The sequence below is a fragment of the Fukomys damarensis genome, unplaced genomic scaffold (assembly GCF_012274545.1).
Source record: "Fukomys damarensis isolate Sample0158 unplaced genomic scaffold, DMR_v1.0_HiC HiC_scaffold_39, whole genome shotgun sequence".
In the NCBI taxonomy this organism is placed as follows: Eukaryota; Metazoa; Chordata; class Mammalia; order Rodentia; family Bathyergidae; genus Fukomys; species Fukomys damarensis.
This window is the reverse complement of record NW_022900951.1, coordinates 15,624,428-15,640,465: the sequence shown is the minus strand read 5'-3', so window position 1 is coordinate 15,640,465 and position 16,038 is coordinate 15,624,428. Positions and strand designations below refer to the sequence as shown.

The following is a 16,038-nucleotide window of genomic DNA, read 5'->3' as shown; positions in this document are numbered from 1 at the left end:
TATTGAAGTTTTCATTGAATTATTTCTGGAAATTTTTGAGGAAGATTGATTTTAGGAATGTTAAGGTGTAGGCCTTAGGGTTTGATATGTGAATTTTCTTTTATGGAAAAAATGGTAAAAGCACTCTTGAAATGGTAAAGCTCACTTCATTGGCCTGTATGCCTCTTCCTTCCCCGTGAGCTCCTCAAACCCAGTTTGTTCCAGTTTGCTATTGACTGGAAGTTGGGAAGCAAAATGGTCATTGAATGAAGAAAAGCTGTAGTAGCAAAGTAGTGGAGTTTTCTGTCTGGCTACTTGAGCCCTCAGGTAGATTTTAGGTTCGGTAAGCCCCTAGTTTTCTTCCCAGTGTAGTTGAAAGTAAAACACTTCAGGGATGATAAACAGGGGCTGCTCCAAATAGGTAGGTAGCCACAGGAAACATACCATCTTTTAATTTCTAGACATCTCTTTCCTACCTTAAAAATGTAGATAATATTTGCCCAGTAGGGTGGGGGGGTTGAAATTCACCTAGGTGTTTTCTCAGCTTCCAACAGGGCTGAGATGTAGAAACCACTTCCTTGACCCAGAGCCCATTTAGATGCTGTTGATTGTAAATGCATGGGAATTGGTTGGCCCTGGGATATAAGCTATGTAGGTGATTTTACTTGGCCTTTCTCAAACACCACCAGGTGGAAGCTGCCGTGCTCCAAGGTCTGGACCAAAGGCAGGGTTTACTGTTGGGGTGAAGACGTGGGCCGCAGATGTGACCAGGCTGGCCACAGAGGGCCTGCAGAAGACTGTTTATGGATGGGGACTGGTGGGTATAGGGAGAGGGTGGACACCTGCTCCCTTGTATTACTTGGGGCAGAAATTGTAAGCCCCTGGTGGCATTCATAATCCCTGCTTTTATTTCAAAGGGAAGTGGTTTTTTTTTTTCCTTTCTTTAAATGAAACATCAGCATAAGCTAGCTTTATTTCTAAGCAGGAGGCATACAGTCTCTGCACGTTCCTTGCTTTTGTTATGGGAGCTTCTAGAGGATAGCTGTTTATCTGTTTCATTCACCAGTGAATCTGAGGTACAAAGTACTGAGGTACAGTACAAGGTAAATGCTCATTAAACACAGGTGAAACTGATGGCGCTGGGAGGGCCGCATAGGCCTCAGTATGGAACAACCTAATTAAGAACAGTGGCCGATATAGTTAGGCTCTTTTGGTCCCTTCTGGTCCTCACAGGAAGGAAAAATCATTTTTGGAGGAATCAAGGTTTGATTGGCCCCTGTGGAGGATTTTTCCCAGTGATTTTCCCGCCATTCATTCATTGACTGTGAAGCACTATGCTTTACTCTTAGAAGAAATGAAAGAATGTAATCACTCAGATGTTAGTGTCTTTGTCCTTATGCAAGGAGTTGATCTAGAATAGCTCTGAAGAGAGAATATGGGAGTGAGGATCATTTTTCTCACATCTCCAGGTTCAATCTTGAGACCAAAGCAACAGCTGTAGGAAGAAATACTACACAACAGCTCTCATTACTCCTCCAAAAGGATTCAGCTTGCAGAGAAACATGCCTTGTGCCCATTGTGCCCATGATGGAAATATGTCCCCCAGGAATGAACAGTGGTTTTACTGTCTGCCTCTCTACTTATGGTGTGGCTAATGATAGACCTCTGTCACTATCCATATGCCATTCCTCTCAGACTGTGCTGTGACAGTGATACAGGCATCTGGGGGTGTGGTAAGGTGAAGACATCCCTGTTTGCCCAGCAGGCAGTCTGCTGACCCTACATATCAGGATTGCTTGCCTGAGAGATTTTGGGCTGGAGCTGCATATTACTGGGAACATCTTCTCACTGAATGGCGTGTAATTGGTCCAGCTGCCCTGCACAGCCAGAGATTATGACGCAAATCACTCATTTGTGCTTCATGTCCTTTGTTTTCCTCTCCTGCCCTGTGATTCCTGTTAGGAAGAAGGTCATTTTATGGTTTCTTATTCAGCACTAGCAGAAAGGATCCCATGCTACAAATCCTGTGACTATTGATATTCAGGCTCGTAGCGAATCTTCCTATCTTAATCCTATAAAAATCTCCTTGAAAGAATAATACATATTAGTTGAGTTGGCATAGAAATATGGAATGATTTCAATGGAAATGCTGAGAAATCCCCCATGGATTGGTATTGAATAGTCATTGGGACAGTCGTGTATGGATGCTGTTGTCTGCATTCTTCCTGAAGATTTTGTGGTCATGAAAATGTAATCGCCTCTCTGCAAGTCTATCCTGTGAGTTCCCTAACAAATGCTCTAAACATGTTCTTCTGGTTGTCTCCATTCCACGGGCTTCTTCAGCTCCCTCTCTCTGGAATGGCTTTTATGCCCCCTCCCCTAATCATAGTTATCATGTCTGCTTTGTTAAAAATCTACCTTACCTTTTCTCAAAACCTTCCTTTAACATCCCAGTTCTTAATGAGCTCTACTTTGTGTGATAAATTTGGTTTGTACTAAGTCTGTTTACCTTGCATTGCCAGTATTTTAGTTGTAGCTTTTTCTCTTGGTAGATTGTCTCCAGCCCCTAGAGTAGAACCATAATGCATATACTGTACCTCTAACATGCATCTAGATCCTGCCTAAATATGCCAACTATGGCATGTGTTATCTATCTGCATTGTACAGGTCGGAAAAGTGAGGTTCATTTTGACAGGAAAAATTAGACTAAGATTGCTCAACTGCTAAATTTTAGGTAATATTTGAGCTAGGCTTCTGATTTTAATTTCCTTTTTTGTCTGTTGGAATTATTTTAGCTCTCAAATTGTATTTATTGATTTGGGCTGGTAATATATGCACAGAGTAAGAAAAAAATCCCAAAGTTCCTAGGCCTCTATCATTCCATATCACATTGGGAATTTAATATTTACTTGTTCTTAAAATGACCTTCTTTTCTTCCAGGAAGCCAACTTGCTATTCTAGTTTCTGCTGTTCTATCACAAAATATTGGGATTTTTTTAAAAAACCCTTTTCTCATTTGTCTCAGCTAATTGACCATTCAAGGCCAGCTCATACTTCAGATGGCCTCAGTTTAAATCCGCCTTGTCCATTCTCACTACCCCCCACTCGCTACTCAGCTGACTCTACTCTCCATGCCTTCCACACCTTTCATCCCTTCCCTTTCATTCTAGCGTCATTTAGAAACCAGAAAATCCTTCTCATTCTAATTTACTTCTTATCCCGTGGATTCTTAACTGTTTTTTGTTAAACTGTCTAGTTTTGATATTCTGGGAAAACTCTGTTTTTAAATAATAATTTTAAATGCATAAAGTCAAACACATAGGATTACAAAGGGAACTATTTATATTGAAGTAATTATCAAACTAATTTAAAAGCAGATTTTGAAATAGTAATCTGTTTCCTTACTAACACATTAAATAACAAAGGTCTTCCAGTAGGCGTAATAATATATTCCACCATTTCAAAGTAACAGTAAGCACAGTGAATATTCTGAGGTACCCATAGCATCTATGATGTGATGTGAAAATATCTGTTATTTGTATGGTGATAAGTCATAGGTTCCTCTGATACTGATCTATATTAGTTACACATTCATAATAAAGGAAATGTTAAATTTCAATTAGAAGATAATAAAAATGAAGTGTTAATTTTTGTCCATTATGTTTGTGGATCCCAGGTTAACCTCCACCCACCCTTAGTCAGAATCTCAAGAGTATGTGGCCTGCTTTCTGGTTACTCCACACCATACAAATGGGAAGCAGAACTGGGTATAGCCATGTCTTATCTGAACTTATGTCTTTGTTCTCTTTGCACCTGTGCAGGTAGAGGAAGGATGGTGGGAAGGTGTTCTCAATGGGAAAACTGGAATGTTTCCATCCAACTTCATCAAGGAGCTGTCGGGGGAATCAGATGAGCTCGGCATTTCCCAGGATGAGCAGCTGTCCAAGTCAAGTAAGGAAGCCCACCTTACTGAACAGGAAAACCGGGTGGGGAAAGGGTGACCACTGGTCTCTGCTCCACCCTTTCTTCTGTTACCATGTCATATGCCAGCAGGGCGTGACTATTTTCTTGGCTGTACTACCTTAACCCACTGTGGTTGGGTAAGTTTATCACTGTAAAGGTGTGACTTGCAGCCACACATTCTGTACATCTCTGAATAGATGAAACTACTAGCCCTCAGCAGTTATTGGTAGCCCATCAGCTGTTCCTCCATACACTTTTAGAATATCATTTACTGTAAGTTCATAATTATTTTTAAATGAACCAATGAGATTGTCAGTATTTCTTAGCATCCCTCGAGGAACTTGGAGAAGAAACACAACAACAGAAAGAAAAAAAAAACATGTTGGTGGTGAGAAGTGCTGTGCACAACATAAGTACATGCCACTTCCCTTAACAGTATGACAAGACAACCGAAAGTCCAAACCCCACCTTGGGTGAGCATGTGTTTCCTTCTGTGATGGTGAGAACGAACGTCAGGTCTTTCTTTCTCCAGGGCCTGAAGGTCTCCCTCCAGTTTCTCTGCTGCCTTTCCCAGCTCATGGAGCAAAAGGTCAGGACCGGGAAGCTTTGTTCTCCCAGTCGCTAACCCAACTTCCCACATGGGTGTCTGTGTTTATCTCGTGCTGTGTTGAGCCAAGGTCATGGGTGTGAATGTTGTAGGAGGCTCGACTCTGTCATAGTGGTGTGGCACTACCTGGTGTTGCTCACTTTCCTTCTTGTTAAGAGGAAGACAGCTCAGTTTTGCCAAGCTAATTCTTAAATGTCTTCCTTTTCCATGTGGAAAAATCTGACTTGAGTGATGTTCTTATGTTGGTTTGGTGTCTCTTATTTAACCAGTAGCATGATTGGACAAATGCCTGATTTGGAAGTAAAGCCTTTTCTAAAGAAGTACTCAGGGAACCTCCTTTGGTTAGTATCTCAGTGGCTCTGCATCATATAGTCCTAGTTGCCTCATTGGCTTAGGCAGTACATTTGCCTTTACTGCCAAATCCTGGGATCTTCCTAACTTGAACTCTTTTCCACCCTAGAGTAAATAATTGGAAGGACTAGGAAGGGATTTTGAATCTCCTTGCTGTATTCTGACTTGGGACAGGAGGTTTTTCTAGTAACTTGGCCCAGCTAATGAGAATGGCCCCGAAAGTTGCTATTGCTCCTCTACTTGGGAGAGGAGGTTTTTCTAGTAACTTGGCCCAACTAATGAGAATGGCCCCAAAAGTTGCTATTGCTCCTCTAATCACATTAGAATTCTAAGCTGCCCTGTTGTCTTCTTTTGTACACTGTAGTAGTGTCATACTTGATAAGTAGGTCTCTTAAAAACAATGCCATGCCTTAGGGACATTGTGGGTTAAATGTGCTTTTTTGGATGGATGGAGAACCAAATTGAGTCATTATGAGTTTATTTTCATGAGGAGATGCATTATGAGTTCCAACGGCAGTATATATATACCACCCATAGAAGGTCCTCAATAAATGGTAGCCTTTGTTAAGATAGACTGTCAAATTAAACTGTTGGGATGTAATCAGTTAGCGTTCAACTGCTTGGAAGCTGTTTGCTCACTCATTCATGCTATAGTATGGAAGCATCATGACTGTATTGGAAAATTGCTTTGAGATTCTTCTACTGATGCAGAGAAGGAAATCTGGAGAAAGATTAGACAACCTCACTGGGAGAACCTTGACCTCTTAGGGTCCTATTATCTTAGCTATGCTCTCCGGTTGGAAGATCAAGACAAATACCACCTGTGGATTTAGACCTCATGAAGCAAACTGTCCCCTAACCATTGCCAGTCAATAATATAGACAGCTGAGCCGGCCTGAATTCTCAGCTCAAAGGACATAGTGTTCGAATTCCTGGTACAGGAGGATTAGGAGGCTGAGTACAATGGTCTTCTCAACCTTCTGGCCTTGCTTCATATGCTTCTAGCATTCATTCAATTAATTAACAGCCTTTCATTTCAGGACAGAAGATCCCAGTAATTTCAGAAGCCATGTTTAGTCCATGGAATCTGTTCATTGTTGAAGAGACTTTGAGGTCCTTGGAAAGGCCTGATCTAACAAAAATGGCTGCTTCTGATAAAAACGTGACTTTTCTGTATGTATAGCTAAGGAAAAGAGGGGCCCATTGCTCCATCTGTCTATATCCATTCTTCCATCTTTCTTCCTTATCTTCCTTCTTTCCTCCTCCTATTCTTTCACTCAATCTTTGCTGTACCCCTGTTGTTACTGAGACACTGTCCAAGACACTGAAGATACAGAATCAAATCAGACAGGACATTTCCCCTCAGTAAGCTCACCTTGTAGAAAGGGTGCACGTAAATTCCCAGAAGTTCAATAAAGTGTCCCTGGTGCTTTCAGGAAGGGTGGATATAAAGGCAGAGTCCAGGCCCATGGCTGTATGGGGATGGAGGTGACCACAAAGGTTTCAAGAAGAGCAGGTTTGAGAATTGTGTCCGTATAACCTGCCAAATTAAAATCATCCCTTGAAAGAGAAATAGCATCTCTTAGTGTTTGGACAAGATTTTTAGTGGCCACTTATAATCTGGCTTTGCTGCAGCGTCTGATTATGTTAAAGATTATATAATCAAATTGCCTGCAGAAATTATGTATACTGGTAGGATGTGTCTGAGTAGAACCCTTAGTTTTAGAATGAATCTGCTTATTCTTTATTGCTGAAGAATAGCTTTAATAGTTCCAATGTACTCTGCTTGTTTGAAAAAAACCTATTTGTTTTGAAATTATAGATTCATAGAAAGTTGTAAAAATAAACATAAAACTGTACAGGGGGGGCCCATGTACATTTTACCAAGCTTCCCCCAATGATAATATCGCAAAATTACAGCAAATATATGTTTACTTTTGTCTTAAAGCTGAAAAGTGCAAAATATAATGTACAAAAGATATGTAGCCTTTTCTCTGGTATGAGCTAAAATTTACTTAGTTTTTGTTAGACCAGACCATTTAATATTCTTTGTAAACTGCAGTTAGATTTTCCAGACAATGTTTAATTAATACGTAACTCTGGGGGTACGTTAAATTCCAATATTTGTACCATATTGGTAATTTTTAGAGATCACTGTGACATCATATAAACATCTAATTTCAGTGCTACCAGATATTAGGGTGAATTTTAAAACAGGTAAAATCTGTATCCTAGTATGAAGAGAATCTTATGTACATCAAGTCCTTGTACATTTCTTTGTTCCACACACACACACACACACCTACTTCTGTATATACGCATGCTTATTTGGTATTTATATAGTTCACATTTCTACTTAGGAAAGTACTTGAGATAGTTATTGAATTGTGTATACTAATGGATGAATGTGATAGAAAAAACATTGACATTAGTTTTATAAAGAAGTGTACCATGACTGCTTGCCACACAGTGATATTTAATAAGTGCCTAATTAATTCTTTATTACTGTAAGGATACATTTTAATCTTTGACTGACAGGTTAAAATTTCTGGAACTTGTTTTTTTTTTTTCTTACTCTGATGTATTTTTTCCATATAGAATTTGGTTATGGAAATGTCTAAACTTTCATAGATCTTTTCTTAGGGCAATCCATTCTACCAAGAAAAGAATTCCAACAATTAGATTGGTTGATATTTTGGTTTAAGCATTTTACCTCAAAGAAGAAAACTGATAGTCTTGATGCATATTTAAATTTGAAAACATCTTTACCATCCACAGAACTTAAAAAACCTAAAAAGTAGTTTTTCAAAAAGATTTTAAAAAACTTTTTATTATAGAAAACTTTAACATATGCAAAAGTAAGAGTAGTATAGTAGCCAGTTGTGGTGGTACACTCCTTAATCCCAGCACTCAGAAGGCTGAGGCAGGAGGATCACTTTGAGTTCAAGGTCAGCTTGAGCTATATAGTGAGTTCGAGGCTAGCCTGAATTACATAGTGTGACCCTGTCTCAAAACAAAAAACAAACAAACAAACCAGAAAGGAATAATATAATTAACCCACATGTACTGATCACCCAACTTTAGCAGTTATCACTGTATGGCAATGGTGGTAAACCTATGGCACATACGTTATTTGTTTTCCTTTTAAGACAAAAATATTAATGTATGAGTTGGTTTTTTTGCACTTTAGGCACTCATCTCTTAAAGGTTTGCCATCACTGCCCTATGGTCAGTTGTTAAAATTTTAGCCTTATACATTCCTCTCCTGTGTTATCTTGTAGGAAATTTCAGGTAATATATAATTTCATACATAAATATTTCAATGTGTCGATAAAAGGGTAACTTAGAATACCATTACCACATGCACACAAAATTGTGGTAATTCCTTAAAATAATTAAACATACGGTCAGCGTTCACTTTCCCTTAAGTGTTCTCCTTTGGGATGCAATTTGTTAGTGTGAATCAGAATCCAAATAAGGAATATTACATGGTGATTAGTTGCATTGTCTTGGATTTCTTTGAATCTCTAGCTTTCTCCTTCTTATCTCCTTTTTTTCCATGCAAGAAACTGAACTCCTTTATTCATTAGTTCCTCACAGTCCAGCCTGTGCTCATTTGATCTCTGCAGTGTCATTTAATCTGTGTTTCTATGAATTAATAAGTAGGTCCAGGGACTTGAATGGACAAAGGCTTGAGATACACGTAGAAATATACACATATACACATACATATATTTTTGCAAATCTTCTGGTTGGCTGGTGAAGGATAGTCCACTGGGTGCTTATGATGTCTGGGTGTAATTCCTTTTGAATATTAGTGACCATTGATGATTGTCACCTGGACCTACTCACTCAGGGCTTACAAAGTGGCATGAGCCAAGATTTTTTTTAAAAAGTGAAATAGGTGTGTATTCGATCAGTAGTCACTCCCCCACCAAAAGGTGTTTAGCAAATCAAGCTTTTAAAAACTGAAATATTCAAGTGTTTGTGTAAGCAGTGCAGGCAGTGTCTCGGGTTTTTAGGGGTAGAGAGGAATTTAGAGGTCATTCAACCTGTTGTCAGATGACAAGACTCAGGCCTAATGTAATTAAGTCTCTGATGTGGCCTGGCTTATGAGTGAGGAGGCCAAAACAACCCACAGTTTTTCTACACACACTCTGGTGTTGCCTCTGTTATACAAACGGGTCATCTTTCACTGAGTATCTTGACAAATTTCAAACCTGGCTAAAGTTGAGCTTATTTCTTATTATCACAGACCATAATTAATTAATTGCCTTTGATTCATAATTTCGCACATGTATTACTGACTAATGTGAAATAGAGATAATCATTGAATGTTATAATCACAGAGTATCCTGTGCCTATCAGATTTATTTGGTCTTAGTGGCAAAAAAAAAAGAAAGAAATCCAGGTATGAACCTTGTCCAATTTTAATTTTACAGATATGTTGTCTCACGTTTAAGATTTAAGTGCATCTTCCATTTTAACATGTTTTTGATATTACTTAATTTCAAATAATTGTTGTAAAACTAAAAATATTTCTGTGTTTTAAAAAGTCATGTAAGTTGGGCATGGTGGCAGATGCCTATAACCCCAGCACTCAGGAGGCTGAGGCAGGAGGATTGCTGTGAGTTTGAGGCCAGCCTGGGCTACATAGTGAGTTTAAGGCCAGCCTGAATTACATAGCAAGACCCTGCCTCCAAAAAAAAATCATATAGCTACAGGAGTATTTTTATTTCCCATAATCTCTGGAGGGAAAAAGTTTACATATTCTTTATATAACCATTAATAAACTTAGGTTTTCCATTTGAATTTAATTTTTCATTTTCCTAATTCCTTACATTAAAAAGTTTAGGTTCTGATATATTAGTGACATGTCAAGCTACAGCAAAGATGAAGGTGGCTTTTTAAAGCACACTACTATATACAAAAATGTTCTTTCATCAACTATAAAAATTTAATTTCTCAATGGCCCTTGCTTATGAAAACAAAAACTAGGTTGAGAAACTATTCCGAGACATCACAACACCTTTTTCTTTTCAGTATTTAATTACATTTGTTTTGTGACTGATAAATTTTCTACCAGCAATGAAGATCAGTCAGCAAATGGAAAATGCAGAGTTTCAGGAAAAGTTAGGTGCTAGCATAAGTGCATGATTTTATGTTTGAATTTTTAAATTCTTCCTCCAATAATGTTTGCTGCCTTCATGTACTGATACTTAATAGTGACAGTAAACCTCACTCATATTCACAATTATCTTTTCAGTTGCCTGACTCACGCTGGCTGTTCAGATAGAAAGCCTGTGTGTCCTCAGCCAGCCTGGGCTCCAGTCCAGATCCTTGCTACCAGTAGACAGGGAAACCCTGTAGACAGGTTTAATAATTCAGAGAATCAGGGCCCTGGTCTACCTTAGGGATTCGCAGACTTGATCCTGTAGAAGGACACATGGAAGTTCTGTTGTACTTGGAGGAACATTGCCAAAATAGTTTGTTTTTCCCCTACACTTACTTTTTATGACATGGAGAGGACTGCTGCTGTTAGATTTTAGAGGGTTTAGCTCACAAAACGGCTATGTTCCTTAGGTGTAAAGTTGACTTAATCACTGAAGTTAAGTAGAGTGAAAATTTGCTCGAATAAAAACCAGTATTAACTTGTGCAGCTTTTAAAAAAATATACATTAGTCCATGTTTACAGTATATAATGATTACATTCATCATGGAGAGTTGGTATATGTACATAATGCATCTTAATTCTTTTTATTCCCTACACTTACTCTCCCCTCCTCCATCCCTTAATCCCCTTTCCATTAGAGAAAGATATGTCTTACTACTTCCTATTATCTTTTATTTTGCTCTTTATTTATAGTTTGGTTTTCTCATATAAGAGAAACCATGTGATATTTAAGTTTGTGTCTCATTTACTGCACTTAACATTATGGTCTTGCTATGCTTTTTTCATCTACATTTTCAAGAGCAGCAAGTCTAACAAGAACATTTAAAACAGTTTGTTGCTTCTCTAGTTAGCCAGTAATTTGAATGCCTAGGTTTTTGCTTTCATTGGTTGTAGCACATTTGCCAAGAAGGGCGGACTTCAAATTAAGGGTATACCACCATGCCTGTGTGACACAAAAATTGGAAATATCTGACTCCATTTAAGTGACAAGGTTGAGACTGACACCGTGATTTCCACCACCCCCCTTTTAATGGCACTATGGATCGAACCTAGGGCCTTCATATGGATCTACATCCCCGACTTTGTAAAATTCTTTTTCTTTTTTTGAGACAGGGTCTCACTAAGTCCCTAAGTTGCCCAGGATGGGCTCAAAATTGGAATCCTCTGCCTAAGCCTCCCACAGCACTGGGATTATAGACATTTACCACAACACCCGGCTTGGTTTTCCCATGTTTATATGGAGACAAGTTGTACTCTTCCCTTTCTGTTGTTCCCTCTCTTTGTAAATATAGCCTACCTTTTTCACCCCTCACTTATTATGACTGGCCTGCAGTTTGAGTATTTAATTCACAAGCCACAGTAGAATGTATTTCTCAAGTAATGCATTTATTAATTGAATTTATCGTTAACAAATTATTTTATCTGCCTGTGGTACTTTCTATATGGCCTGTGTGTGTTTGTGTGTGTTGGTGGGTGGGTATGAGTAAACTCAAAATGGGGCAGTGTGTGCATATTCTGTGTACTTACTTGTGGTTTGAAAGATATTTGGGCTTTGGCCATGTGTTCAGTCTTATGATATTGATAACTTTTATTTGTAACAAAAAATTGACACTTGACATCGAGTGAGTCCTATGTCCTCATGCTTAAATACAGTCTCTTAACTGATATGGCAAAACCTCAATTAAGATGCTTCAAGAAATATATAGGGCCTTCTAGTGTTGTCAGGGCTAAGCAGAAATTTCCCTACATTGATATGGATGCCAGTATTGCTTGCAAATCTCATTGGTGAAACCTCCCCTATACTATATTAATACATTTTCATACTTAAATGTACTGAGAATGACAAATTTTTTATTTATTTATGTTTATGGTGCTGGGCATCAACCCCAGGGCCTCGTGTATGCTAGGTCAAGGTATTACCTCTGAGCTATGCCCCCAGCCCTAAAATCTTTTAAAGAGAATTCTGTGTCTTGTTTAAAATCTTGAGGCTTAAGTACGAGTTCCTGTCACCTGGGGCCCTGGGGTAAAGATAAAGGATAATGGACCTAGATCAGTATTATATTTAGGTCATGCTTTCCAAAGAGAAGATGGTGCTGCACCATCAAGTTAGTGAAGCGTTCAATGAATCAGATTGCCTGTAGTTAATTGAGGTTTTCCTATTCTTCAGTTACAATACTGAAATGGCTTCCAGGTTTTAACGTGGCACAATATGCATGCCAGTCTTTTGCAGAGAAATCCAGTTCTGGGTGTTCTTTGCCATTGTGGCTGCATGGGGACTTTGGGCTCATTCTGTAACATTCTTAAATTCTGCCTAATGGGTCTCTAATTAATTGTGCGGATGAAGCTCTTGCCGTGGATTCATTGAAGGCAAGTTCAGTTAAAGACTTTCCCTCTTCCTTCTTTTGCCATCATTTGCTTCCCCTTCCCCCTCTCTTGTTTTTCTCTCCCCTTCTCTTCTCTCATTCACTGTCAGGAAAGACTACCTTTGAAGGGACAATTCTGTACCGAGCTGCACCGGGAAAGACGGAGGGCCACAGACGCTATTACAGTGAGTGACCTTAACAGCAGGAAGCAATTGTAAAGATAAGATATGGATACTTTTATTTTTTGATGCAGCTGCCCCCTCCTGAGCTGCTCATGCTTATGCCACGTGTCTGTGTGAATTTCGAATCCAAGGATATGGACTTATTTACCTATGATAAGTGTCATCTCCTTGGTGTGTGCTATAAGAGCATTCCCACCACTAGCCCCTGGCGCTTTCTTGTTTGCTTTCTGCCTTTGCCATGTATATGACATGCGTGCATGAACCAGGCGTGCAGAGAGGGAGAAGCAGTGTTTGTCATGGCACATGTATTTGTACCAATATCTGTGAGCTTATGGGGTGGTTAAAGATGGCTTCCAGCTGAGACATCAACCTCTCATGGTTATTGTTTTTTCCGAGAGGGTCACTGGAAACTAATAAACCATTTCGCCATGGCGTGGTTCAAAGAAATAAGATTTTGGCATGAAAGTCCATGCCAGAAATGGTGTTTTGCTTTGCTCATTCAGCTAATCACCACACGGCAGACTTCTTTTGGTAGGACCAATTTGTAGCCTTTTGTGTTGTGAAATAAGGCTGCCAAAAGTTGAGGGGAAGGAGATGGATAAATTAATCCCATGATGCCCTTAGAACAGTTCCTGCTAAATAGTAAGCAGGAACAGATACGTGTGTGTTAAATTAAAGCAATTAAGAATGGCTCTTATCAGTGCTGGAAGAGTAGGGGAAATTACACGAAAGTGCGCAGTTACCGAGCCCATTTGAGGAGTTTTAAACTTTGCAGGAAGAGCATCCACCTTAGTGTTCCTATACATGTATGCATACTTACACGGGTACACAGGCATGATGAAAGAGAAGGTTCAGACATGAATACCAAAACCATGCTTTACAAACTATCTGGGTGAAGTTTATGTTTTTTTCTGTTCCACCTTAGACAGATGCATGGTTCTTCTGCTGACTGTATTACACATGCAGTATGCTACCAAGGGAATTGAACAGTGACTGGATTGGCCTGTGCCCTGCCGACCTAGGTGCAGCTACTGGCCACATGTCTGGAAGTCACACCACCGCACACTGCTAAAATGCAAAAGTCATTTTCAAACATGAACACTTTTTGCACTCATCTCATCATATATTAGTAAAAAGCCCTTCGTAAACTGGCCTCAGTCCACCCTCCACTCTCTGGGTTGCACTGCCCAAGAGTGTCATCAGAATGGCCTCTGGGTATGACAAGGAAACATCTTACGGGGGCAGTGTGTGTGACAGACACCAGTAGAGAAAGACAGCACCAAACAAATGGGAAACTGAATTTACTTTTCTTTCCTTCCAAAGGGAAGGAACTTGATTTTGAGTTTTTCGCCATTGCAGGTATTTAGCTATTTAATTTACATACTTCAAAATGACTCAGGCAGCCAAAATTTCTGGAAGAAAAATCTGCCGTGTGTTTCCTTCCCAGGTCATGCTTGTGTGGTTGAATGACTGTGCAGTCTCTCTCAGTATAATGTAGAGTATTTCTCACAGTGCTTAATATAAAGTTATTATGATAAGCCTGAAGGCAGCAAAACCCTAAAACTGGAAGCTAAGTAAATTTAGGATGGCAGTGGTTGAAAATATTATGATTCTAGCTATGGAAAATGACAGAACCCTTGAATTCTTTTCTCTGAAGAACTAAAACATACTTTCTCTAATCCATTTGTCCTGCTGCCTTCTGGTGGTGATGGTAAGGGTAGTGGTGGTAGTCGGAGGAGGGAGGGGGATGGTGATGGTTTCTTCCCACTAACCATTTTGAAACTTCACCCTCAAATGGTTCTTTCCAAACCAGAAAAGAATATACGAGCCACTTACCGCATAGAAATAATACATACAGCAAAATGAGGACATATTAAAGGGGAAATAACACAACATTTAGACTCCAAAATTAAATCTCCAGCAAAGATATTTCCAAAAACAATGAACAGATAAACACACGGATGGATAGCTTAGTCCAGGGACTTCTCCATGTTTGCATACTCAAACCCAGTCCTGGGAGGAGCAGCTGACCCCCTGATTGTAGGCTGCTCCTCATTGTTCTGTCCTCTGTTCTTGCTCACAAATGCTGTTCTTCAGTAAATTTAAAATGTTCCCCAGGGACCTTCCTCCTCCCCACCCTTTTTGGCTTAGAAATACCCTTTTATGGAAAACAGCAGAAACAACAAAGGAAACCACTGTTTTAAGGATTTGATTTTGAAACTTGTTAGCAATTTATAGAGACCTTCGTATATTTTATCTGTTTTCATTTAATAGTTTCTTGCTGCACTGAGGCTTCAGATATAATTACTACAGCATTTTATGATATTTTATGTGAGCAATTATTTAGTGTATCATTCTTATGGACTAGGAGGTCACCTGACCTATAGGAAGATAATGCATGATTGGCTAATAGAGAACAAAATTTGATTACATACTTTCACCCCAAGAGCATTGTTATTATCAGGAGATATGTAGTAAATGGTCAGGAACTGCCCTACACACCTAGGGGCTTTGAGAAATAGTTTAATGACAGAATTTAGTATCCATAAAATACCCTTTGAATCCTACCGTTTGATGGCATATTTGATATACTGACCATCAAAGGAAGAATGTATACCTAGAAATTAACTAGACATGCATAGGCTCTTCCTTTTAGGAATATGATTATATGCAGAGCCTGGGGATAAAAGAATTTGGGGAGGTAAGTATCCATATTGTCTAACTGATAATTATTTTATGCCTCCCAACACATGCCACAAGAGATCAAAGGAAGAGTATCCTTTCCCCACTGTTCTTCTTTGAAAAGGAACTCAACTTTGGAAAGATGATGCTGTTAAAGGAGGGAAGAAGAACCATAGAATTGGAAGATTCTGGTTTCTGGGAGGGCAGCTTTCATTCCCTCTTTAAAAAAGCAACACCATCATCTTGCTAGTGAAGCTGTCTTACTGTCAAGTTTGGTTTAATGCTTTCCTACAGAAACATGTCTGCATGCATTTATTCCTTGTGAAGCCATCCAACGAGGTTTAATTCTTTGACGCTAATAATTGTGTGTGGTTTCTTTAATTGATAATTTGTTTAAATCGCTTTTAGCTTTACAGCTTTCCTTTAGGAATGTTACTTTCAATGCTAATTGCTAATTGACATGAGTCAGAGTGATTGGAGGTATGGTATATGGTACTGACTGGGTGGGGAGGTGAGGAAGGGAGTGGGGAGGGTTGTCATTGCAGTTTATGGTCACACAAATTTGGATTGAAAGCATGCTCCAGCTGAAGACGAGTGAAATGCCATAGGCACAGAGATCTGTAATTAGATTTTCTGAAAAGTTATTTTGATTTACTGTTTAAACTAAAGGCTGGGGTAAGGAGATGAAACAAAACTCAGAGCTAGCCAAACTCAACATACTTCACACACCAAATACCG

At 39.2% G+C, this 16,038-nt stretch overlaps 1 protein-coding gene across 9 annotated transcripts in view; it reads left to right on the top strand.

Moving 5' to 3' along the window:
• Sh3kbp1 (SH3 domain containing kinase binding protein 1) overlaps positions 1-16,038 on the top strand; it is a 346,801-nt gene that overhangs the window by 180,127 nt on the left and 150,636 nt on the right. For 5 of the 9 annotated variants that reach the window (XM_010643666.3, XM_010643661.3, XM_010643665.3 and 2 more), the window contains 3 exons: positions 3,801-3,930; positions 4,475-4,531; positions 12,547-12,621. In XM_010643666.3, the coding sequence (XP_010641968.1) occupies positions 3,801-3,930; positions 4,475-4,531; positions 12,547-12,621 (262 nt within the window). The remainder of the gene's footprint in view (positions 1-3,800; positions 3,931-4,474; positions 4,532-12,546; positions 12,622-16,038) is intronic. The other 4 variants (XM_033760274.1, XM_010643662.3, XM_033760276.1 and 1 more) reach the window with 2 other exon arrangements.